The sequence below is a fragment of the Coregonus lavaretus genome (assembly GCF_964263955.1).
Source record: "Coregonus lavaretus genome assembly, chromosome: 2".
NCBI classification, from domain to species: domain Eukaryota; kingdom Metazoa; phylum Chordata; class Actinopteri; order Salmoniformes; family Salmonidae; genus Coregonus; species Coregonus lavaretus.
In genome coordinates, this window is record NC_139989.1 from 85,395,722 (window position 1) to 85,420,383 (window position 24,662).

At 41.4% G+C, this 24,662-nt stretch overlaps 1 protein-coding gene and 1 long non-coding RNA gene across 2 annotated transcripts in view; both read left to right on the forward strand.

Moving 5' to 3' along the window:
- Positions 1–9,734, forward strand: part of LOC311142118 (phosphatase and actin regulator 3-like) — a 47,649-nt gene extending 37,915 nt beyond the window's left edge. Inside the window, exons 2-3 of the mRNA XM_084177707.1 lie at positions 8,136–8,300; positions 8,851–9,734. Coding sequence (XP_084033833.1) covers positions 8,136–8,300; positions 8,851–9,053 — 368 coding nt within the window. The 3' untranslated portion in view covers positions 9,054–9,734. The remainder of the gene's footprint in view (positions 1–8,135; positions 8,301–8,850) is intronic.
- Positions 9,735–11,785: 2,051 nt separating this feature from the next.
- On the forward strand, positions 11,786–16,230 carry LOC311142704. Its single transcript, XR_014614367.1, has 4 exons — positions 11,786–11,859; positions 13,159–13,347; positions 13,930–14,046; positions 16,184–16,230. It is a non-coding gene; the product is annotated as an uncharacterized lncRNA (long non-coding RNA).
- Positions 16,231–24,662: the final 8,432 nt, after the last annotated feature.

Here is a 24,662-nt window from a genome sequence, read left to right on the forward strand (position 1 = left end):
CCTGTAACTATATTTGCCATTATACGATGTTATCATTCAATTCAGTGTTAAGCAATAACAAAGATCTAAGTGATTCATTGACCAACCAGTTGCTAGTGTGGACACGCCACTCTTTTGTATATAGACCAGCTCGCTCTGAACTCTGCACCTTCCTTTGTGTTATGGTGGTGCAGGTGCTCTCTAGTCTCTCTCAGATCACTTTCCCTCTTAAATCACTGTGTGGCTGCTCACTAGGAAGCATAGACACAGGCAGTCTCTCTCTCTCACTCTCTCACTCTCTCTCTCTGTCTCTCTGTCTGTTTGTGTTCTGGTAGTTAGCTGTGTGCTCTGACTGTGGCAGCCCCGTAGGCAGTAGGCCATGGACAGATGGCAGCAAAGTTGCAGTGCCGGGGGTGTAAGTGAGGAGGTTAGCTGGCATGGCAGCGGGTAAGGAGGTGGACTGTTCAAGGACACATTGTTAATCCCCCTGGTGAAGGAAAAATAGGGCGATGGAAAGTAGCTTTGAACAGGAGTCAGGACTGAACTGAGAAGACCCTGAACCCCAAATCAACTGCTAGCCCCTACCCCCTATACACTTGGATATATCTGAGACAATTGGATAGGTGAAAGTGATATGGCGACAATTCCACCTGGCCTATCAGAGGGCATGATGAAGCCATTGACATATATAAATATCTAGACACAGCCATATCCTGAGCTGTGAATGGATTTCTGGAGGTTGGTTGATCCATTCGTTTTCACTGTGTGAGATTCGAGCCATGTTACTCTACAAGTAGCCTCTGAGTCTCCAACATCCAGATGTCCGGTTTTCAGGGGAAATGGAAAGAGCCTGTGACACGACTTCCGCTTTTGGATGTTAACAAGGTGGCACTGCATCTTAACTCCTCCTCCACATTTACTGGATTGGTTGAACAGTGCAGAAGAGAAGCTTCTCGTCAAGACCAGTATGTAGGGGGATCTAGTTTCAGGCATCTTTTACACCTGCTACGTTAGGTTATTCTACAAGCCATGTGTGTGTATCGTGTGAGTCTGACCTCCACCGACCGTGACATTGCACCACGAAGTGCACTTCAACAATGCCCTTGTAACATGGTCATAAGGCTGTTATAATTGCACCTATAAACAGCCCACCTTTCAACTCCACCTTAGGACAACAGACGTTAGGTACAACTGTGTCTGTCATACATTATGTCAGTCATGTTTTATGTCTGACTTTTGTCATTAGATAGACCGTTGTAAATTCATTACAATAATTTGAATGAGATTTAGTGTTATGTATGAGTGCGATATGGCAGGTTAAGTAGGACCAAATACAGAGCAGGGTCATGTTCATTGGGGCACGCAACTGAAAACATTTTATAATGATTTGCAAATTCAAGTAGTCCCTCCCGGTTTTGTCAGTTTTCTTCGGTTTGGTGCCAAATGAACACAACCCTGGTCTTCAAGTGTGTGAAAAGTGAGGGAGTTAAACTCGGCCAGTCAGCAGGGCACCATTATTGTAACTATAATTCCACAATTTGAAGAACCCTTACCATAGCATCCACACTGAAGGGTATTCATTACAACATAAAAGGCCTATTTAAGATGCAAACTATGTTGTTTGCTCAGTTTTCATTGTTTTATTGTGACGGTACAGCAGTAACCTCTCACAACACTGTCAATCACGCATGAAAATATCAATCTTGCTCTATATCTGAGTGTCACACTTATCTGTTGATTGTGCACTTGGCCTTGAATCAAAAAGACACTAAGTCACAGGAAAACAGAGTGTATCATCAGATATGCAGCTAGCAATAAATATAGTATTTTAGGGGGGTAGATGTAGCTAACATCTTTTAAATGTTGAAATATTTAGAATCTGTCCTCTCATATTTACATGAGTGACTACCATAATGGCAGTTAAAATGACAATTGCTTTGTTCTCCTTTCTTCATCAGTAAAAGACTAGAAGGTGAGTGACTGGCTGTGGAGCTATACAGAGCAGGCTTGCTGGTTAAAATTCTGGTTTTGAATTTGCTGACAGCATGGTGAAATGGGGTGGGGTCCCTCTTCAGTAACATGCAGAAGCACAGTGGTTTAGTAGACTTGGATTATTTATGGAATCCTCAGTATCATTAGGTAACATGACAACAGTCTACATATATATAAAACATCTAGCAAGTGTGAGAACTAGAATACTGTATGCACAATATACTATGAAAATCATTGGACTCTAATGCTGCAAACAATTAGAATTCCCCCCTTTTCCCCACAAAATGTATTTCGTCTAAACTTTACAGTTAGGTAGGCTTGTATAGGCTATTAGTCTGCTCGCCTAATACACGCTGTTTGTTGGACTGCAAAGACATGGTGTGCTGCCTAAACACGATACATGGATGTAATTAGCATATTCATTTAAATAGTATTGTTCACCACGTGGAACAGACCTTTCATGATGGAAATTTGACATACTTTTTTTTATATATACCCATCCGTTGAAGAAAAGGCTGAGCTTTCTCCAAATTCAATGTTATATGACTACATTGTTTTTAAACAGCTTTCCCTCTGAAATGTTTTGAAATACTTGATATACATTATGAATTGCTGGGCTCTGATTGGCTGCTGGAGATTCTCCTTCCGTATGGCAACAGCCTGGAATCCCACCCCCCTCTCTCTTCTCCTGTCCCCCTCCCCTTTTCTACTCACAGACCTCCTCCACGCTGCTTACCCTCTTCCCTGAATGCACTTGGACTGCTCTGCCTCCGAGGGGGCTCCTCCCCACCGACTGACTGCAGCATCTGGATGTGGTCGCCATGGCAACAGCAATGGTCCACCCCCCCTCCCCCTCCCCTCCTCTCCCCATCCTCCTCCTCCCCCCTTTTCTAAGCTCACTGTGGTAATGCTCGCCGCTGCACGTCTTCAGGCTTGACCTGGATTCCGTGGTGTGCTGGCGTTTCCCCATTATTTGGGGTCAAACGCCAGAGCCAGCTCCTCCCCCACATCCCATCCCCAGGCCATGTGTTTGTAAGAAGAGAGAGAAAAGCATGTTATCACAGCATCAGGGCTCTATCCACCCTCCCTCTCTCCCACTTTACTCCAACAACACCCAGAGCTTCAGTGAACTGAGATTTTCCAGTAATTTCCCCGTTTTGATTGAACTGCCACCTCTGCTGAATAAAGAAACCAAAATGTCTGCCTCCTGCCTGTTCCTGTTGTAGTGGGTTTAGTCAGAGTAATGTTTGGCGCTTGGATTTTTTTCTGGTCTATTTACTGCACATTTTTATGTATTGTATCTGTTTGTTTGAGATTGAATGTTAACACAACATGACAGTCCGAACGCATCTAAGTCAGTGTAACTGTTGTGTGGGCCTGTGGCCGTGTCACTCATGCAGTAATTCATTGACACCCGTGTTCACTTCTGATGTTGAGGAGCTCTTGATGTGGTAATGTCAAATCAGTCACCGCAGTCAGTTCATCAAATCAGACTAATAGATAGAGCCAGATTATCAGAGATTCAGTCTTTCTGTACATACTCTGCTTATGCCTTCATGAGAAACTTGTTTGGGTTGATGTACCTGTTTTCCTCTTGGGAGCTGTGGCTTTTACAGTGGGGAAAAAATGTATTTAGTCAGCCACCAATTGTGCAAGTTCTCCCACTTAAAAAGATGAGAGAGGCCTGTAATTTTCATCATAGGTACACGTCAACTATGACAGACAAAATGAGAAAATGTTTTCCAGGAAATCACATTGTAGGATTTTTAATAAATGTATTTGCAAATTATGGTGGAAAATAAGTATTTGGTCAATAACAAAAGTTTCTCAATACTTTGTTACAGTGAGGGAAAAAAGTATTTGATCCCCTGCTGATTTTGTACGTTTGACCACTGAAAAAGAAATGATCAGTCTATGATTTTAATGGTAGGTTTATTTGAACAGTAAGAGACAGAATAACAACAAAAAAATTCAGAAAAACGCATGTCAAAAATGTTATGAATTGATTTGCATTTTAATGAGGGAAATAAGTATTTGACCCCATCTCAATCAGAAAGATTTCTGGCTCCCAGGTGTCTTTTATACAGGTAACGAGCTGAAATTAGGAGCACACTCTTAAAGGGAGTGCTCCTAATCTCAGCTTGTTACCTGTATAAAAGACACCTGTCCACAGAAGCAATCAATCAGATTCCAAACTCTCCACCATGGCCAAGACCAAAGAGCTCTCCAAGGATGTCAGCGACAAGATTGTAGACCTACACTAGGCTGGAATGGGCTACAAGACCATCGCCAAGCAGCTTGGTGAGAAGGTGACAACAGTTGGTGTGATTATTCGCAAATGGAAGAAACACAAAAGACCTGTCAATCTCCCTCGGCCTGGAGCTCCATGCAAGATCTCACCTCGTGGAGTTGCAATGATCATGAGAACGGTGAGGAATCAGCCCAGAACTACACGGGAGGATCTTGTCAATGATCTCAAGGCAGCTGGGACCATAGTCACCAAGAAAACAATTGGTAACACACTACGCCGTGAAGGACTGAAATCCTGCAGCGCCCGCAAGGTCCCCCTGCTCAAGAAAGCACATATACAGGCCCGTCTGAAGTTTGCCAATGAACATCTGAATGATTCAGAGGAGAACTGGGGGAAAGTGTTGTGGTCAGATGAGACCAAAATGGAGCTCTTTGGCATCAACTCAACTCACCGTGTTTGGAGGAGGAGGAATGCTGCCTATGACCCCAAGAACACCATCCCCGCCGTCAAACATGGAGGTGGAAACATTATGCTTTGGGGGTGTTTTTCTGCCAAGGGGACAGGACAACTTCACCGCATCAAAGGGACGATGGACGGGGCCATGTACCGTCAAATCTTGGGTGAGAACCTCCTTCCCTCAGCCAGGGCATTGAAAATGGGTCGTGGATGGGTATTCCAGCATGACAATGACCCAAAACACACGGCCAAGGCAACAAAGGAGTGGCTCAAGAAGAAGCACATTAAGTTCCTGGAGTGGCCTAGCCAGTCTCCAGACCTTAATCCCGTAGAAAATCTGTGGAGGGAGCTGAAGGTTCGAGTTGCCAAACGTCAGCCTCGAAACCTTAATGTCTTGGAGAAGATCTGCAAAGAGGAGTGGGACAGAAAATCCCTCCTGAGATGTGTGCAAACCTGGTGGCCAACTACAAGAAACGTCTGACCTCTGTGAATACTAAAAAGGGTTTTGCCATCAAGTACTAAGTCATGTTTTGCAGAGGGGTCAAATACTTATTTCCCTCATTAAAATGCAAATCAATGTATACAATTTTTGACATGCGTTTTTCTGGATTATTTTGTTGTTATTCTGTCTCTCACTGTTCAAATAAACCTACCATTAAAATTATAGACTGATCATGTCTTTGTCAGTGGGCAAACGTACAAAATCAGCAGGGGATCAAATACTTTTTTCCCTCACTGTATATACCCTTTGTTGGCAATGACACAGGTCAAACGTTTTCTGTAAGTCTTCACAAGGTTTTCACACACTGTTGCTGGTATTTTGGCCCATTCCTCCATGCAGATCTCCTCTAGAGCAGTGATGTTTTGGGGCTGTCGCTGGGCAACACAGACTTTCAACTCCCTCCAAAGATTTTCTATGGGGTTGAGATCTGGAGACTGGCTAGGCCACTCCAGGACCTTGAAATGCTTCTTACGAAGCCACTCCTTCGTTGCCCGGGCGGTGTGTTTGGGACATTGTCATGCTGAAAGACCCAGCCACGTTTCATCTTCAATGCCCTTGCTGATGGAAGGAGGTTTTCACTCAGAATCTCACGATACATGGCCCCATTCATTCTTTCCTTTACACGGATCAGTCGTCCTGGTCCCTTTGCAGAAAAACAGCCCCAAAGCATGATGTTTCCACCCCCATGCTTCACAGTAGGTATGGTGTTCTTTGGATGCAACTCAGCATTCTTTGTCCTCCAAACACGACAAGTTGAGTTTTTACCAAAAAGTTATATTTTGGTTTCATCTGACCATATGACATTCTCCCAATCCTCTTCTGGATCATCCAAATGCACTCTAGCAAACTTCAGACGGGCCTGGACATGTACTGGCTTAAGCAGGGGGACACGTCTGGCACTGCAGGATTTGAGTCCCTGGCGGCGTAGTGTGTTACTGATGGTAGGCTTTGTTACTTTGGTCCCAGCTCTCTGCAGGTCATTCACTAGGTCCCCCCGTGTGGTTCTGGGATTTTTGCTCACCGTTCTTGTGATCATTTTGACCCCACGGGGTGAGATCTTGCGTGGAGCCCCAGATCGAGGGAGATTATCAGTGGTCTTGTATGTCTTCTATTTCCTAATAATTGCTCCCACAGTTGATTTCTTCAAACCAAGCTGCTTACCTATTGCAGATTCAGTCTTCCCAGCCTGGTGCAAGTCTACAATTTTGTTTCTGGTGTCCTTTGACAGCTCTTTGGTCTTGGCCATAGTGGAGTTTGGAGTGTGACTGTTTGAGGTTGTGGACAGGTGTCTTTTATACTGATAACAAGTTCAAACCGGTGCCATTAATACAAGTAACGAGTGGAGGACAGAGGAGCCTCTTAAAGAAGAAGTTACAGGTCTGTGAGAGCCAGAAATCTTGCTTGTTTGTAGGTGACCAAATACTTATTTTCCACGATAATTTGCAAATAAATTCATAAAAAATCCTACAATGTGATTTTCTGGAAAAAAAATTCTCAATTTGTCTGTCATAGTTGACGTGTACCTATGATGACAATTACAGGCCTCTCTCATCTTTTTAAGTGGGAGAACTTGCACAATTGGTGGCTGACTAAATACTTTTTTCCCCACTGTATATTCGGTGCTCCATCTTTAGTAGCTGTAGAGTCTTACTGTAGGGTTTCTGCTTTCAAGTCTTAAAGGGGAAAACCATATGAGACATAAGGATGGGACATTCTCTACAGTGAGGGAAAAAAGTATTTGATCCCCTGCTGATTTTGTACGTTTGCCCACTGACAAAGAAATGATCAGTCTATAATTTTAATGGTAGGTTTATTTGAACAGTGAGAGACAGAATAACAACAAAAAAATCCAGAAAAACGCATGTCAAAAATGTTATAAATTGATTTGCATTTTATTGAGGGAAATAATATTTGACCTCTCTGCAAAACATGACTTAGTACTTGGTGGTAAAACCCTTGTTGGCAATCACAGAGGTCAGACGTTTCTAGTAGTTGGCCACCAGGTTTGTAGTTCTGGGCTGATTCCTCACCGTTCTCATGATCATTGCAACTCCACGAGGTAAGATCTTGCATGGAGCCCCAGGCCGAGGGAGATTGACAGGTCTTTTGTGTTTCTTTCATTTGTGAATAATCGCACCAACTGTTGTCACCTTCTCACCAAGCTGCTTGGCGATGGTCTTGTAGCCCATTCCAGCCTTGTGTAGGTCTACAATCTTGTCCCTGACATCCTTGGAGAGCTCTTTGATCTTGGCCATCTGATTGATTGATTGCTTCTGTGGACAGGTGTATTTTATACAGGTAACAAGCGGAGATTAGGAGCACTCCCTTTAACAGTGTGCTCCTAATCTCAGCTCGTTACCTGTATAAAAGACACCTGGGAGCCAGAAATCATTCTGATTGAGAGGGGGTCAAATACTTATTTCCCTCATTAAAATGCAAATCAATTTATAACATTTTTAACATGCGTTTTTCTGGATTTTTTTGTTGTTATTCTGTCTCTCACTGTTCAAATAAACCTACCATTATAGACTGATCATTTCTTTGTCAGTGGGCAAACGTACAAAATCAGCAGGGGATCAAATACTTTTTTCCCTCACTGTATGTTCATAAAATATTTTCTCTCTGTCTCTCTTTGTTAGTTCACATCAATTGAATTAAAATACATTTCATTTACTTAAGGCATTGGGTGAACAATGACACCATGGCATGATTTGCCAAACCATGAAATGCTCATATATAATGGGAATATTTGCATATTTAAATGTTAACTAATTTCTCTCTCCCTACCCATGTCTCTCTTCTTCACCCATCTCCCCACATCCCTATCTCTACCCCTTCCTTCTTTACCCCCTTTCCTCCTCTCTCTTTTCTACCGCTCCCTATTTTCTCTCTCTTCCTCCCCCTCCGGTCTCTCCATCCTCCGTGTCTACCCCACACCGCCCTCCCTGGTTGCAGTGGAGGTGATGGACCAGCAGAGGGTGCTGCATAGCGGCTGCCTGGTATCGGGGGTGCACACCCCGCCCATCCGCCGCAACAGCAAGCTGGCCAGCCTGAGGCGCATCTTCAAACCCTGGAAGTGGAGGAAAAAGAAAAGCGAGAAGCTGAAGCAGAGCTCCACAGGTGTGTGTGTGTGTGTGTGTGTGTGTGTGTGTGTGAGAGAGAGAGAGACTCATCCATCGGTAAGCTACACAAACACTCACCTTTTCCCCATCCTCTCCCCTACAAAATTAGGCCAGGCGTAGCAGATTATGAGTAAAAACACTTGGGTAATACTCCAACTATTTAAAATGTAGTCATGTAGTCTCCCTAAGCAGACGGGTTTCTGCCCACATTAACAATGTTCCAGCATACACATGCCAGAGAGGGCTGGTAGGAGGAGCTATAGGAGGACGAGCACATTGTAATGGCTGGAATGGACTTAAATGGAACGGTATCAAACACGTCAAACATATGGAAACCACATTCCAGTCATTACAATGAGCCCGCCCTCCTATAGCTCCTCCCACCAGCCTCCTCTGACACACACAGCATACAGCATAGTGCTGTTGCCCTAGATCTGAGATTTCCGCGACTAGCAGTCATGCTATGGAGATGATGAGTGTCAAATAGAGGGTAAACATGGTTGTAAAACTAAGCCATGTATGTTGTCTCTTTTATGTTCTCCCTGCAGATGTGGCGTTGTCCAGTGGGTGTCTCTCTCCAGAGCCCGGTTCCCCCTTGCAGGGCTCCTCAGATGGGACAGGCATGTTGGGGGGGTTTGGGGGGTCGCTCAACGCCACTCTTACAGTCAGCAGTGTGGAGTATTTGGGCCCCGAAGAGGAACTCAATATAAAGAGACATGAGACAAAACAATGGACCTGTAGAATGGAATAAGTTATAAGACCTCTATGATTCATTTCATTTGTCAGTTCTTCCAGCTAATGTGAGATGTTTAGATGACATAACATTTGAGGACACATACTGTAATTTAGCTGGCCATCTTTTCCCCTCCCTTTCTGGCTGCCCTCCCCCTTCCCTTCTAAGTTCAAGTTGGTTTATTTGTCATATACATGGAGTTAACAGTGCAATGAAATGCTGACTAGCAGGTTAACCTCTTGACAACAACAATAGAACAAGTCAGTAGCTAAGTTAATATAAAGAGTAATACAATAGTAATAAACCCTGCATTCATAACTATCCTTAACATACCTGGGGTGTTTCTGGGATAGAGGGTTGATATAAAAGTCAATATAATCAGCAATACAGGAAGATTCTGAGACACAATCACTTACTATTGGTCAGCCGCAGGGAACCGCCAACGTCTCAGGAGATATGTATTTTAGGCAGTAAGTATAACTGCCTAGGCCTTGGAGAATCTGCGCCAAAAAGATAGACCATCTGTTTATCTGTAATGTACTTATCCTCATATAGTTTACTCACTATCTCCTGGATTAATCTTTGTGTTTTCAGGTTGTGTTGAGTGGGACAATGGAACATAGTGTTTACCATTATCCTATTGTCTATTGGCTTCAAGAAGATATTCACTTTATCCATTACAACAATCTGAGCCCCCTTATCTGCTGGTTTAATCACTATATTCTGATGTTCAATGTTTCTAGAGCTTGATTTTTTGAAAGATGTGTAAGGTTAAGCTGATATACAGGTCTGGTTCTGAATTGTGAAAAGGAAGCCACATCCCTACGTATAACAGTCTGTATAGTTTCTGACACTGACTCCAACTGAGGTTACCAATGTGAGGGGTTTGGAAATAGTATATGAGGAAAATCTGTTTCATAATCAAAATGATCTAATAACTTCAATCTTCTATGATAGAAGTGTAGATCCCTCCGGAGCTCCCCGCAGTCCACCTGTTTAGGAGTTGGTATGAAAGTCAGTCCTCTTTCTAGAACCTCACTCTCGGCTTGGTTGAGCCCAATGGGACATTGCTGGTCAACACCTCAAATCGGTTGTGAAGTAGTATGGACATATTGATGGAATAAGGTCACTAAACTGGTGGTTAGACAGGGTAGATCCAAGAGCAGGCCTCTGCTGTCATATAGAGGGCGTTTCTCTGTACTGCTTGACACATGGAGACTCAATGGAGACACAGTGCAAAGTGCTCAAAGTAAGGCCCAAACAATTGTTTGTCAGGCTGGGATCTATAAAGCAGTATGTTCTTCAATTAGATGCCAACTAATATTCATACAGGGACAATAGGTGGGGCAGGAGGAAGAATGGTGTTCCTGATTTTCAGAGGAATTCCCCTTTTTTCTTTATAGCTTCAGATTGAGATTGTTGTTATTCTCCAATATGTTTTTCTTCGGTGAGCCACTCTGGATTCTCCAAGGGGAATACTCCCTCTATTCTCCAATAGAGAGTTGGAACTCCATGCTTTTGCTGGGAATTGTCCACTGTAGGTATACATGTATTTGGTCCCCAAAATACAAAAATTAAAAGGTGTATTTGTCTAGTTTTAGCTGAGTCCCCAGTTAGCATCCATGTGGCTCATTTAAACGTTAAAAAAAAAAATGTACTCCTGACGTTTCACCACAATAGGCTTCTTCAGACAATGGTACAAAAAGTAGCCAAACAAAGCCAAAGGAGAGTGATGAGCAGCAGCAGCATCATCAAACCAGCGAGGCCGCCGGCAAGCCCAACAGTGATGATGCTGCCGAGCTCCAGTTAGCTCCGTGTGCAGAGCCTACCCACCCTTCCACAAGCACCGCCAGGATAATGGCTCCACAGCCCCCTCCACCTCCGACTGTTCCTGACTATCTTGGAACAGAGGTGCCAGCCCAGATTAGCCTAGAATCCTACCGTAGCCGCAGGTTTTCTGTCCAAAAAACCTTCATTTAATAGCAACTGGTTCATAAGAAGAGAGTGTCTGGAATACTCGCTTACTGAAGATGCTGCATAGCTGAAAGTTCTGCGTGGGGTCCATCTATTGGGAGATGGCTAACTAGTCTGTATTTTCCACTGATTCATATGGATGCCAGTGCACACATTGGCTGTAAAAGTGGGTAAAAACAGAAAAGCATATAACTGTAGCTATGTGGTCTTTACTTGGGTGTGTTTCAGCAGGGTGAGATCAGAGAGATGCTTCCAAGTCAGTATTTTTCAGAACTCATAAAATCCTTTACACAATCTGATGGGATTAATGTTCAACCCCATTTAAATGACCATAAAGTCTGTATAGTTCCTTTAAGTTAAGATGTCACAGATCTGTTCATGGCAAAGCAGTTCAATTAATGATATTAATTGACTCTTAAAGAATATAACTTATAAATCATGAGCCTCATCTTGAGGAGTCACCTGTGACAGTATTCATAAAGAGTAGGAGTACTGATCTGGGATCAGTTTAGCCTTTTAGATCATAATGAAACAGATTAGATGGACAGGGGGGACCTGATCCTAGATCAGCACTCCTCCTCTGGGAAACTGCATGTATGAAACCGAACACATAGTCGTAGTCTAGTTACAGCAGGTGTTTACTGCCATCTAGTGGAAATACCAATAAAAATTTATTTTCAGGGGTGGAGACGGCTGAGATGAAACAGAACGTGGAAAAGCCTTCATTGTGAGTGAAACAGAAAGTTGTTCTTTTGTACAGGATCCATTTTAGGGACTGAGCTGCGGCTGAGCTGTCCATTTTGGAGATGACAGAGCAGAAAACACTATATGGAGAGAACTGAATAATAAAGTAAGTATTTCTGAACAATAATCTGAACAATAATCTATTCTAAAGGACAGAGTAAGAGAATGAATACCTGGAATGAGATATAAGGTAGACTATTATACATGTTATTTAGATTGTCATTAAGGAGACACCTATTTTACAACCCTTATTCCATAAAACATATTAACGCTGTAGAACTGATGCGCATCAAGAAATAAGGTGACAAATCACAGGAAAACTACTTTAGGCGCTCTAGAGCACGTTAGATACATTCTGTCGGAGTTGGTTTAAACTGCATTCTAATGTCGACTTTGCTTATGGAAAACCATATCATGCGAAGGTTTTTACACATGCTCAGTTCTTGGGTTTCTCGAGTGTAAATTTTGAAAAAATAAGTTATGGAACTCCATCAGGTGCTTCTGTTATGAGAAAAACTCCACAATGAAACAGACATTAAATGTGGAGAATGATAGATCTGTTGGCCATCAAGTAGCCTATTCATTGTTATGCCTGTCCAGGCAACTGTAGCCTGCCATTTTATACTATAAATATGTTGAAATGACTGGAGTCGTTGCAAATTATTTTGTGCCACTTGTGTAGCCAACCTGGAGCTGGCAAACAGATGTAATAAATAGCCTTTAACTTCAGTTTATTGTTGTTGTAGCCTCGTGTTATTATGCAATTAATAATGGCCGTGTTTAGTTAATTCATTTGGAAGTTATCAAGTGTCACCATGGTCACAGTTCTATCGCAATTGCTGATCAGATGTTAGAATGCATTAGATTGAAGGTAACAGTCAGCCAGATTAGGCTACAGGTATAATAATAACCTGGCTGTTGTTGACAAGCATGGACCTATTCAGTTCATATCCATATTATTAATATTTGATTCAGTGATTGAAATTACGACCCCATCCTCAGTAGCCTATTCCAGCAGGCTACTGGGCAACAGAAGCACTTCCTACCTCAAAATCGCCTTGCTATTGATGTTAAATACATTAATCTGTCAATTTGAACTAAGCAAGCTGCTAAATCATTCAGATTACATCTTGCCTACATCTTGCCCAGGCTACTGGAGGCTGTCTGAAATAAGATGTAGGCCTATCAGGGAAAAATATTTTGGGCTAGTTTTCAGGCCTTGTGGGCGGGTTTTGAGGAATCATTGGCCTCGAAAAAGTAATTGCATTAAATAACCTCACTGTTTGGATATGTCTGTTAGTAAATGTTTTATTTCTAAGAGATCATGAGTAAAAGAGAACAATGGACATTCTAGAATGAGTTGTCACTGTGTTCACCACAACCAACATGCTGCATCTCTGTTTAGGGGTCAGTGGTCTAAAATGAGTCTCTCTGGGGAGAGAGAGGAGGGGGGCCCTGCCTCTAAAATGAGTCTCTCTGGGGAGAGAGAGGAGGGGGGCCCTGCCTCTAAAATGAGTCTCTCTGGGGAGAGAGAGGAGGGGGGCCCTGCCTCTAAAATGAGTCTCTCTGGGGAACATGACACCAAAACTAAGAGGTGAGCTGAAAATATTGTTCAAGAATTTATATTACAAAATGCTATATAGGAGAAAAGAAAATCACATTTGTGATTTTTCATCAGAAATGATTACTAATGGGTACCTTCAATATAACTATTGTAGATTTTAGATGTGATTTAAAACCATTGTTTAGCTGGAATGTAATGTTCGTATCCTGTATATTTGACTGTGATACGTGGTTGTCTCACCTAGCTACCTTAAGATGAATGCATTTACAGATGCCATATCTTAATTTGACCCAGTTTCTCACAGCAGGAACATAATCCTGCAGCAATAGCAAATGTGCATTTTTATGTGGATTATAATTAAGCGATGTGTTCTGTAGGGGTTCATACATTTTTCATCAGGGAAAATAAAGTCTGACATTTGTAAGTGGAAATTACACATTTTAGACGCCTTTATAAAGCCTTGTAGTGGTTTAATAATTTCTTTAAACAATAAAAGCTAATTGACCAACATTTCTGAAAATGGATATATAGCGTTTTGGAATGAAACTCTTGTTTCCCCATCTGAGCTCAGAGTAGATGAGAGCTGTAATGTTTGTCTCTGTTGTGTTGAAGTCCAATCAAGCAGGAGAGACCAGCCTCCCCTGTACCCAGCTGTGTGTCCATGAAGAGTGACTGGTCTATGGATTGTTCTATAGTGTTTAGAGAGGGAGACTTTTCTACTGAACAAAGGTAAGAAGAACTCATGGGTCATGGTCAGTGAGTTAAACAACACTGTCTCTAGTCATTTCTCCTCTCCCATTTTCCCATTTATTTTTGTTGTTTTCATAATCCATAGGCTAATCATTTTTTTCCATTTTCATAGTCCTGAAACAATATTAAACTAACACAACATTCCCTCCCTGTGTGTGTGCGTGTGTGTCTGTCAGTGAGTGTGTGTGTGTCTGTCAGTGAGTGTGTGCACTCCCTGGATGAGGAGATGTAATCTCTATCCTGATTGCCTAGTCACTTTTAACCCTACATACATGTACATATTACCTCAACTACCTGGTACCCCTGCACATTGACTCAGTACTGGTACTCCTTGTATATAGTCTAGTTATTACCTCAACTACCTGGTACCCCTGGACATTGACTCAGTACTGGTACTCCTTGTATATAGTCTAGTTATTACCTCAACTACCTGGTACCCCTGCACATTGACTCAGTACTGGTACTCCTTGTATATAGTCTAGTTATTACCTCAACTACCTGGTACCCCTGCACATTGACTCAGTACTGGTTCTCCTTGTATATAGTCTAGTTATTACCTCAACTACCTGGTACCCCTGCACATTGACTCAGTACTGGTACTCCTTGTATATAGTCTAGTTATTACCTCAACTACCTGGTACCCCTGCACATTGACTCAGTACTGGTACTCCTTGTATATAGTCTAGTTATTACCTCAACTACCTGGTACCCCTGCACATTGACTCAGTACTGGTACTCCTTGTATATAGTCTAGTTATTACCTCAACTACCTGGTACCCCTGCACATTGACTCAGTACTGGTACTCCTTGTATATAGTCTAGTTATTATCTCAACTACCTGGTACCCCTGCACATTGACTCAGTACTGGTACTCCTTGTATATAGTCTAGTTATTACCTCAACTACCTGGTACCCCTGCACATTGACTCAGTACTGGTTCTCCTTGTATATAGTCTAGTTATTACCTCAACTACCTGGTACCCCTGCACATTGACTCAGTACTGGTACTCCTTGTATATAGTCTAGTTATTACCTCAACTACCTGATACCCCTGCACATTGACTCAGTACTGGTACTCCTTGTATATAGTCTAGTTATTACCTCAACTACCTGGTACCCCTGCACATTGACTCAGTACTGGTACTCCTTGTATATAGTCTAGTTATTACCTCAACTACCTGGTACCCCTGCACATTGACTCAGTACTGGTACTCCTTGTATATAGTCTAGTTATTACCTCAACTACCTGGTACCCTGGACATTGACTCAGTACTGGTACTCCTTATATATAGTCTAGTTATTACCTCAACTACCTGGTACCCCTGCACATTGACTCAGTACTGGTACTCCTTATAGCCTCATTATTGTTATTTCATTGTGTTACTATTTCCTTTTTTTATTTAGAGAGAGAGAGAGAGAGAGAGAGAGAGAGAGAGAGAGAGAGAGAGAGAGAGAGAGAGAGAGAGAGAGAGAGAGAGAGAGAGAGAGAGAGAGAGAGAGAGAGAGAGAGAGAGAGAGAGAGAGAGAGAGAGAGAGAGAGAGAGAGAGAGAGAGAGAGAGAGAGAGAGAGAGAGAGAGAGAGAGAGAGAGAGAGAGAGAGAGAGAGAGAGAGAGAGAGCTAAAACAAATTACCTGGCTGTTGTTGACAAGCATATGCCTATTTAGTTCATATCCAATTTATTAATATTTGATTCATTGATTGAAATTATGACCCCATTCTCAGTAGCCTATTTCAGCAGACTACTGGGCAACAGAAGCACTTCCTACCTCAACATCGTCTTGCTATTCATGTTAAATAAATTAATCTGTCAATTTGAACTAAGCAAGCTGCTAAATCATTCAGCTTACATCTTGCCTACATCTTGCCCAGGCTACTGGAGGCTGTCTGAAATAAGATGTAGGCCTATCAGGGGCTATGTTTTGGCCTAGTTTTCAGGCCTGATGGAGTAGTCATTGGGCTAGAAAAAGTAATTGCTTTAAATCACCTGACTGTTTGGATGTGTCTGTTAGTAAACTGTTTTATTTCTAAGAGATCATGAGTAAAAGAGAATAATGTACATTCAATAATTAGTTGTCACTGTGTTCACCACAACCAACATGCTGGATCTCTGTTTAGGGGTCAGTGGTCTAAAATGAGTCTCTCTGGGGAGAGAGAGGAGGGGGACCCTGCCTCTAAAATGAGTCTCTCTGGGGAACATGACACCAAAGCTAAGAGGTGAGCTGACAATATTGTTAAAGAATTTATATTACAAAATGCTATATAGGAGAAAAGAAAATCACATTTGTGATTTTTCATCAGAAATGATTACTAATGGGTACCTTCAATATAACTATTGTAGATTTGAGATGTGATTTAAAACCATTGTTTAGCTGGAATGTAATGTTCGTATCCTGTATATTTGACTGTGATACGTGGTTGTCTCACCTAGCTACCTTAAGATGAATGCATTTACAGATGCCATATCTTAATTTGACCCTGTTTCTCACAGCTGGAACATAATCCTGCAGCAATAGCAAATGTGTATTATTCGGTGGATTATAATTAAGGGATATTTTGAGGGGTTCATACATTTTTCCTCAGGGAAAATCAAGTCTGACATTTTAAAGTGGAAATTACCCACTTTAGACGCCTTTATAAAGCCTTGTAGTGGTTTAATCATTTCTTTAAACAATAAAAGCTAATTTACCAACATTTCTGAAAATGGATATATAGCGTTTTGGAATGAAACTCTTGTTTCCCCATCTGAGCTCAGAGTAGATGAGAGACGTAATATTTGTCTCTGTTGTGTTGAAGCCCAATCAAGCAGGAGAGACCAGCCTCCCCTGTACCCAGCTGTGTGTCCATGAAGAGTGACTGGTCTATGAGTCAACCTCTAAACTTTAGAGAGGGAGACTTTTCTACTGAACAAAGGTAAGAAGAACTCATGGGTCATGGTCAGTGAGTTAAACAACATTGTCTCTAGTAATTTCTCCTCTCCCATTTTCCCATTTATTTTTGTTGTTTTCATAATCCATAGGCTAAACCTTTTTTCCATTTTCATAGTCCTGAAACAATATTAAACAACACAACATTCCCTCCCTGTGTGTGTGCGTGTGTGTCTGTCAGTGAGTGTGTGTGTGTCTGTCAGTGAGTGTGTGCACTCCCTGGATGAGGAGATGTAATCTCTATCCTGATTGCCTAGTCACTTTTAACCCTACCTACATGTACATATTACCTCAATTACCTGGTACCCCTGCACATTGACTCAGTACTGGTACTCCTTGTATATAGTCTAGTTATTACCTCAACTACCTGGTACCCCTGCACGTTGACTCAGTACTGGTACTCCTTGTATATAGTCTAGTTATTACCTCAACTACCTGGTACCCCTGCACATTGACTCAGTACTGGTACTCCTTGTATATAGTCTAGTTATTACCTCAACTACCTGGTACCCTGCACATTGACTCAGTACTGGTACTCCTTGTATATAGTCTAGTTATTACCTCAACTACCTGGTACCCCTGCACATTGACTCAGTACTGGTACTCCTTGTATATAGTCTAGTTATTACCTCAACTACCTGGTACCCCTGCACATTGACTCAGTACTGGTACTCCTTGTATATAGTCTAGTTATTACCGCAACTACCTGGTACCCCTGCACATTGACTCAGTACTGGTACTCCTTGTATATAGTCTAGTTATTACCTCAACTACCTGGTACCCCTGCACATTGACTCAGTACTGGTACTCCTTGTATATGTCTAGTTATTACCTCAACTACCTGGTACCCCTGCACATTGACTCAGTACTGGTACTCCTTGTATATAGTCTAGTTGCAAATCATTGTGTGCCACTTGTGTAGACAACCTGGAGCTGGCAAACAGATTTAATAAATGTTGTTGTAGCCTCGTGTTATTATGCAACTATAAATGGCAGTGTTTAGTTAATTCAATTGGAAGTTATCAAGTGTCACCATGGTCACGGTTCTATCTCAATTGCTGATCAGATGTTAGAATGCATTAGATTGAAGGTAACAGTCAGCCAGATTAGGCTACAGGTATAAAAATAACCTGGCTGTTGTTGACAAGCATAGGCCTATTCAGTTCATATCCATGTTATTAATATTTGATTCATTGATTGAAATTACGACCCCATCCTCAGTAGCCTATTCCAGCAGGCTACTGGGCAACAGAAGCACTTCCTACCTCAACATCGTCTTGCTATTCATGTTAAATAAATTAGTCTGTCAATTTGAACTAAGCAAGCTGCTAAATCATTCAGCTTACATCTTGCCTACATCTTGCCCAGGCTACTGGAGGCTGTCTGAAATAAGATGTAGGCCTATCAGGGGCTATGTTTTGGCCTAGTTTTCAGGCCTGATGGAGTAGTCATTGGGCTAGAAAAAGTAATTGCTTTAAATCACCTGACTGTTTGGATGTGTCTGTTAGTAAACTGTTTTATTTCTAAGAGATCATGAGTAAAAGAGAATAATGTACATTCAATAATTAGTTGTCACTGTGTTCACCACAACCAACATGCTGGATCTCTGTTTAGGGGTCAGTGGTCTAAAATGAGTCTCTCTGGGGAGAGAGAGGAGGGGGACCCTGCCTCTAAAATGAGTCTCTCTGGGGAACATGACACCAAAGCTAAGAGGTGAGCTGACAATATTGTTTAAGAATTTATATTACAAAATGCTATATAGGAGAAAAGAAAATCACATTTGTGATTTTTCATCAGAAATGATTACTAATGGGTACCTTCAATATAACTATTGTAGATTTGAGATGTGATTTAAAACCATTGTTTAGCTGGAATGTAATGTTCGTATCCTGTATATTTGACTGTGATACGTGGTTGTCTCACCTAGCTACCTTAAGATGAATGCATTTACAGATGCCATATCTTAATTTGACCCTGTTTCTCACAGCTGGAACATAATCCTGCAGCAATAGCAAATGTGTATTATTCGGTGGATTATAATTAAGGGATATTTTGAGGGGTTCATACATTTTTCCTCAGGGAAAATCAAGTCTGACATTTTAAAGTGGAAATTACCCACTTTAGACGCCTTTATAAAGCCTTGTAGTGGTTTAATCATTTCTTTAAACAATAAAAGCTAATTTACCAACATTTCTGAAAATGGATATATAGCGTTTTGGAATGAAACTCTTGTTTCCCCATCTGAGCTCAGAGTAGATGAGAGACGTAATATTTGTCTCTGTTGTGTTGAAGCCCAATCAAGCAGGAGAGACCAGCCTCCCCTGTACCCAGCTGTGTGTCCATGAAGAGTGACTGGTCTATGAGTCAACCTCTAAACTTTAGAGAGGGAGACTTTTCTACTGAACAAAGGTAAGAAGAACTCATGGGTCATGGTCAGTGAGTTAAACAACATTGTCTCTAGTCATTTCTCCTCTCCCATTTTCCCATTTATTTTTGTTGTTTTCATAATCCATAGGCTAAACCTTTTTTCCATTTTCATAGTCCTGAAACAATATTAAACAACACAACATTCCCTCCCTGTGTGTGTGCGTGTGTGTCTGTCAGTGAGTGTGTGTGTGTCTGTCAGTGAGTGTGTGCACTCCCTGGATGAGGAGATGTAATCTCTATCCTGATTGCCTAGTCACTTTTAACCCTACCTACATGTACATATTACCTCAATTACCTGGTACCCCTGCACATTGACTCAGTACTGGTACTCCTTGTATATAGTCTAGTTATTACCTCAACTACCTGGTACCCCTGCACGTTGACTCAGTACTGGTACTCCTTGTATATAGTCTAGTTATTACCTCAACTACCTGGTACCCCTGCACATTGACTCAGTACTGGTACTCCTTGTATATAGTCTAGTTATTACCTCAACTACCTGGTACCCTGCACATTGACTCAGTACTGGTACTCCTTGTATATAGTCTAGTTATTACCTCAACTACCTGGTACCCCTGCACATTGACTCAGTACTGGTACTCCTTGTATATAGTCTAGTTATTACCTCAACTACCTGGTACCCCTGCACATTGACTCAGTACTGGTACTCCTTGTATATAGTCTAGTTATTACCGCAACTACCTGGTACCCCTGCACATTGACTCAGTACTGGTACTCCTTGTATATAGTCTAGTTATTACCTCAACTACCTGGTACCCCTGCACATTGACTCAGTACTGGTACTCCTTGTATATAGTCTAGTTATTACCTCAACTACCTGGTACCCCTGCACATTGACTCAGTACTGGTACTCCTTGTATATAGTCTAGTTATTACCTCAACTACCTGGTACCCCTGCACATTGACTCAGTACTGGTACTCCTTGTATATGTCTAGTTATTACCTCAACTACCTGGTACCCCTGCACATTGACTCAGTACTGGTACTCCTTGTATATAGTCTAGTTGCAAATCATTGTGTGCCACTTGTGTAGACAACCTGGAGCTGGCAAACAGATTTAATAAATGTTGTTGTAGCCTCGTGTTATTATGCAACTATAAATGGCAGTGTTTAGTTAATTCAATTGGAAGTTATCAAGTGTCACCATGGTCAATTGCTGATCAGATGTTAGAATGCATTAGATTGAAGGTAACAGTCAGCCAGATTAGGCTACAGGTAAAGAAATAACCTGGCTGTTGTTGACAAGCATGGACCTATTCAGTTCATATCCATATTATTAATATTTGATTCATTGATTGAAATTACGACCCCATCCTCAGTAGCCTATTCCAGCAGGCTACTGGGCAACAGAAGCACTTCCTACCTCAACATCGTCTTGCTATTCATGTTAAATAAATTAGTCTGTCAATTTGAACTAAGCAAGCTGCTAAATCATTCAGCTTACATCTTGCCTACATCTTGCCCAGGCTACTGGAGGCTGTCTGAAATAAGATGTAGGCCTATCAGGGGCTATGTTTTGGCCTAGTTTTCAGGCCTGATGGAGTAGTCATTGGGCTAGAAAAAGTAATTGCTTTAAATCACCTGACTGTTTGGATGTGTCTGTTAGTAAACTGTTTTATTTCTAAGAGATCATGAGTAAAAGAGAATAATGTACATTCAATAATTAGTTGTCACTGTGTTCACCACAACCAACATGCTGGATCTCTGTTTAGGGGTCAGTGGTCTAAAATGAGTCTCTCTGGGGAGAGAGAGGAGGGGGACCCTGCCTCTAAAATGAGTCTCTCTGGGGAACATGACACCAAAGCTAAGAGGTGAGCTGACAATATTGTTTAAGAATTTATATTACAAAATGCTATATAGGAGAAAAGAAAATCACATTTGTGATTTTTCATCAGAAATGATTACTAATGGGTACCTTCAATATAACTATTGTAGATTTGAGATGTGATTTAAAACCATTGTTTAGCTGGAATGTAATGTTCGTATCCTGTATATTTGACTGTGATACGTGGTTGTCTAGCTACCTTAAGATGAATGCATTTACAGATGCCATATCTTAATTTGACCCTGTTTCTCACAGCTGGAACATAATCCTGCAGCAATAGCAAATGTGTATTATTCGGTGGATTATAATTAAGGGATATTTTGAGGGGTTCATACATTTTTCCTCAGGGAAAATCAAGTCTGACATTTTAAAGTGGAAATTACCCACTTTAGACGCCTTTATAAAGCCTTGTAGTGGTTTAATCATTTCTTTAAACAATAAAAGCTAATTTACCAACATTTCTGAAAATGGATATATAGCGTTTTGGAATGAAACTCTTGTTTCCCCATCTGAGCTCAGAGTAGATGAGAGACGTAATATTTGTCTCTGTTGTGTTGAAGCCCAATCAAGCAGGAGAGACCAGCCTCCCCTGTACCCAGCTGTGTGTCCATGAAGAGTGACTGGTCTATGAGTCAACCTCTAAACTTTAGAGAGGGAGACTTTTCTACTGAACAAAGGTAAGAAGAACTCATGGGTCATGGTCAGTGAGTTAAACAACATTGTCTCTAGTCATTTCTCCTCTCCCATTTTCCCATTTATTTTTGTTGTTTTCATAATCCATAGGCTAAACCTTTTTTCCATTTTCATAGTCCTGAAACAATATTAAACAACACAACATTCCCTCCCTGTGTGTGTGCGTGTGTGTCTGTCAGTGAGTGTGTGTGTGTCTGTCAGTGAGTGTGTGCACTCCCTGGATGAGGAGATGTAATCTCTATCCTGATTGCCTAGTCACTTTTAACCCTACCTACATGTACATATTACCTCAATTACCTGGTACCCCTGCACATTGACTCAGTACTGGTACTCCTTGTATATAGTCTAGTTATTACCTCAACTACCTGGTACCCCTGCACGTTGACTCAGTACTGGTACTCCTTGTATATAGTCTAGTTATTACCTCAACTACCTGGTACCCCTGCACATTGACTCAGTACTGGTACTCCTTGTATATAGTCTAGTTATTACCTCAACTACCTGGTACCCTGCACATTGACTCAGTACTGGTACTCCTTGTATATAGTCTAGTTATTACCTCAACTACCTGGTACCCCTGCACATTGACTCAGTACTGGTACTCCTTGTATATAGTCTAGTTATTACCTCAACTACCTGGTACCCCTGCACATTGACTCAGTACTGGTACTCCTTGTATATAGTCTAGTTATTACCGCAACTACCTGGTACCCCTGCACATTGACTCAGTACTGGTACTCCTTGTATATAGTCTAGTTATTACCTCAACTACCTGGTACCCCTGCACATTGACTCAGTACTGGTACTCCTTGTATATAGTCTAGTTATTACCTCAACTACCTGGTACCCCTGCACATTGACTCAGTACTGGTACTCCTTGTATATAGTCTAGTTATTACCTCAACTACCTGGTACCCCTGCACATTGACTCAGTACTGGTACTCCTTGTATATGTCTAGTTATTACCTCAACTACCTGGTACCCCTGCACATTGACTCAGTACTGGTACTCCTTGTATATAGTCTAGTTGCAAATCATTGTGTGCCACTTGTGTAGACAACCTGGAGCTGGCAAACAGATTTAATAAATGTTGTTGTAGCCTCGTGTTATTATGCAACTATAAATGGCAGTGTTTAGTTAATTCAATTGGAAGTTATCAAGTGTCACCATGGTCAATTGCTGATCAGATGTTAGAATGCATTAGATTGAAGGTAACAGTCAGCCAGATTAGGCTACAGGTAAAGAAATAACCTGGCTGTTGTTGACAAGCATGGACCTATTCAGTTCATATCCATATTATTAATATTTGATTCATTGATTGAAATTACGACCCCATCCTCAGTAGCCTATTCCAGCAGGCTACTGGGCAACAGAAGCACTTCCTACCTCAACATCGTCTTGCTATTCATGTTAAATAAATTAGTCTGTCAATTTGAACTAAGCAAGCTGCTAAATCGTTCGGTTTACAGCTTGCCTACATGTTGCCCAGGCTACTGGAGGCTATCTGAAATAAGATGTAGGCATATCAGGGGCTATGTTTTGGCCTAGTTTTCAGGCCTTGTTGGTGGGTTTGGCGGAGTCATTGGGCTAGAAAAAGTCATTGCATTAAATCATCTGACTGTTTGGATGTGTCTGTTAGTAAAGTGTTTTATTTCTAAGAGATAATGAATAAAATAGAACAATTTACCTTCAATAATTAGTTGTCACTGTGTTACCCACAACCAACATGCTGCATCTCTGTTTAGGGGTCAGTGGTCTAAAATGAGTCTCTCTGGGGAGAGAGAGGAGGGGGGCCCTGCCTCTAAAATGAGTCTCTCTGGGGAGAGAGAGGAGGGGGGCCCTGCCTCTAAAATGAGTCTCTTTGGGTGAGTTGACAATATTGTTTAAGAATTTATATTCCAAAACGCTATATGCAACAAAAAAAAATATATTTGTGTTTTTTCATCAGAAATGATTGCTTCAATATAATGTTCTAGAGTTTAGATGTGCATGAAAATTAGTTTTTTTCCAAAACGCTTTATATCCAATGTTTTGCTGGAATGTAATGTTCGTATCCTGTATATTTGACTGTGATACGTGGTTGTCTCACCTAGCTACCTTAAGATGAATGCATTTACAGATGCCATATCTTAATTTGACCCAGTTTCTCACAGCAGGAAAATAATCCTGCAGCAACAGCAAATGTGCATTTTTATGTGGATTATAATTAAGGGGCATTTTTTGTAAGGGCTGATAAATTTTTCATTAGGGCAAATCAAGTCCGAAACTTTAAGTGGAATTTACCCACGTTAGAAGCCTTTATAAAGCCTTGTAGTGGTTTAATAATTTATTTAAACAATAAAAGCTAATTTACCAACATTTCTGAAAATGGATATATAGCGTTTTGGAATGAAACTCTCTTATGTTTCCCCATCTGAGTTCAGAGTAGATGAGAGATGTAATGTTTGTCTCTGTTGTATTGAAGTCCAATCAAGCAGGAGAGACCAGCCTCCCCTGTCCCCAGCTGTGTGTCCATGAAGAGTGACTGGTCTATGAGTCAACCTCTAAACTTTAGAGAGGGAGACTTTTCTACTGAACAAAGGTAAGAAGAACTCATGGGTCATGGTCAGTGAGTTAAACAACATTGTCTCTAGTCATTTCTCCTCTCCCATTTTCCCATTTATTTTTGTTGTTTTCATAATCCATAGGCTAATCCTTTTTTCCA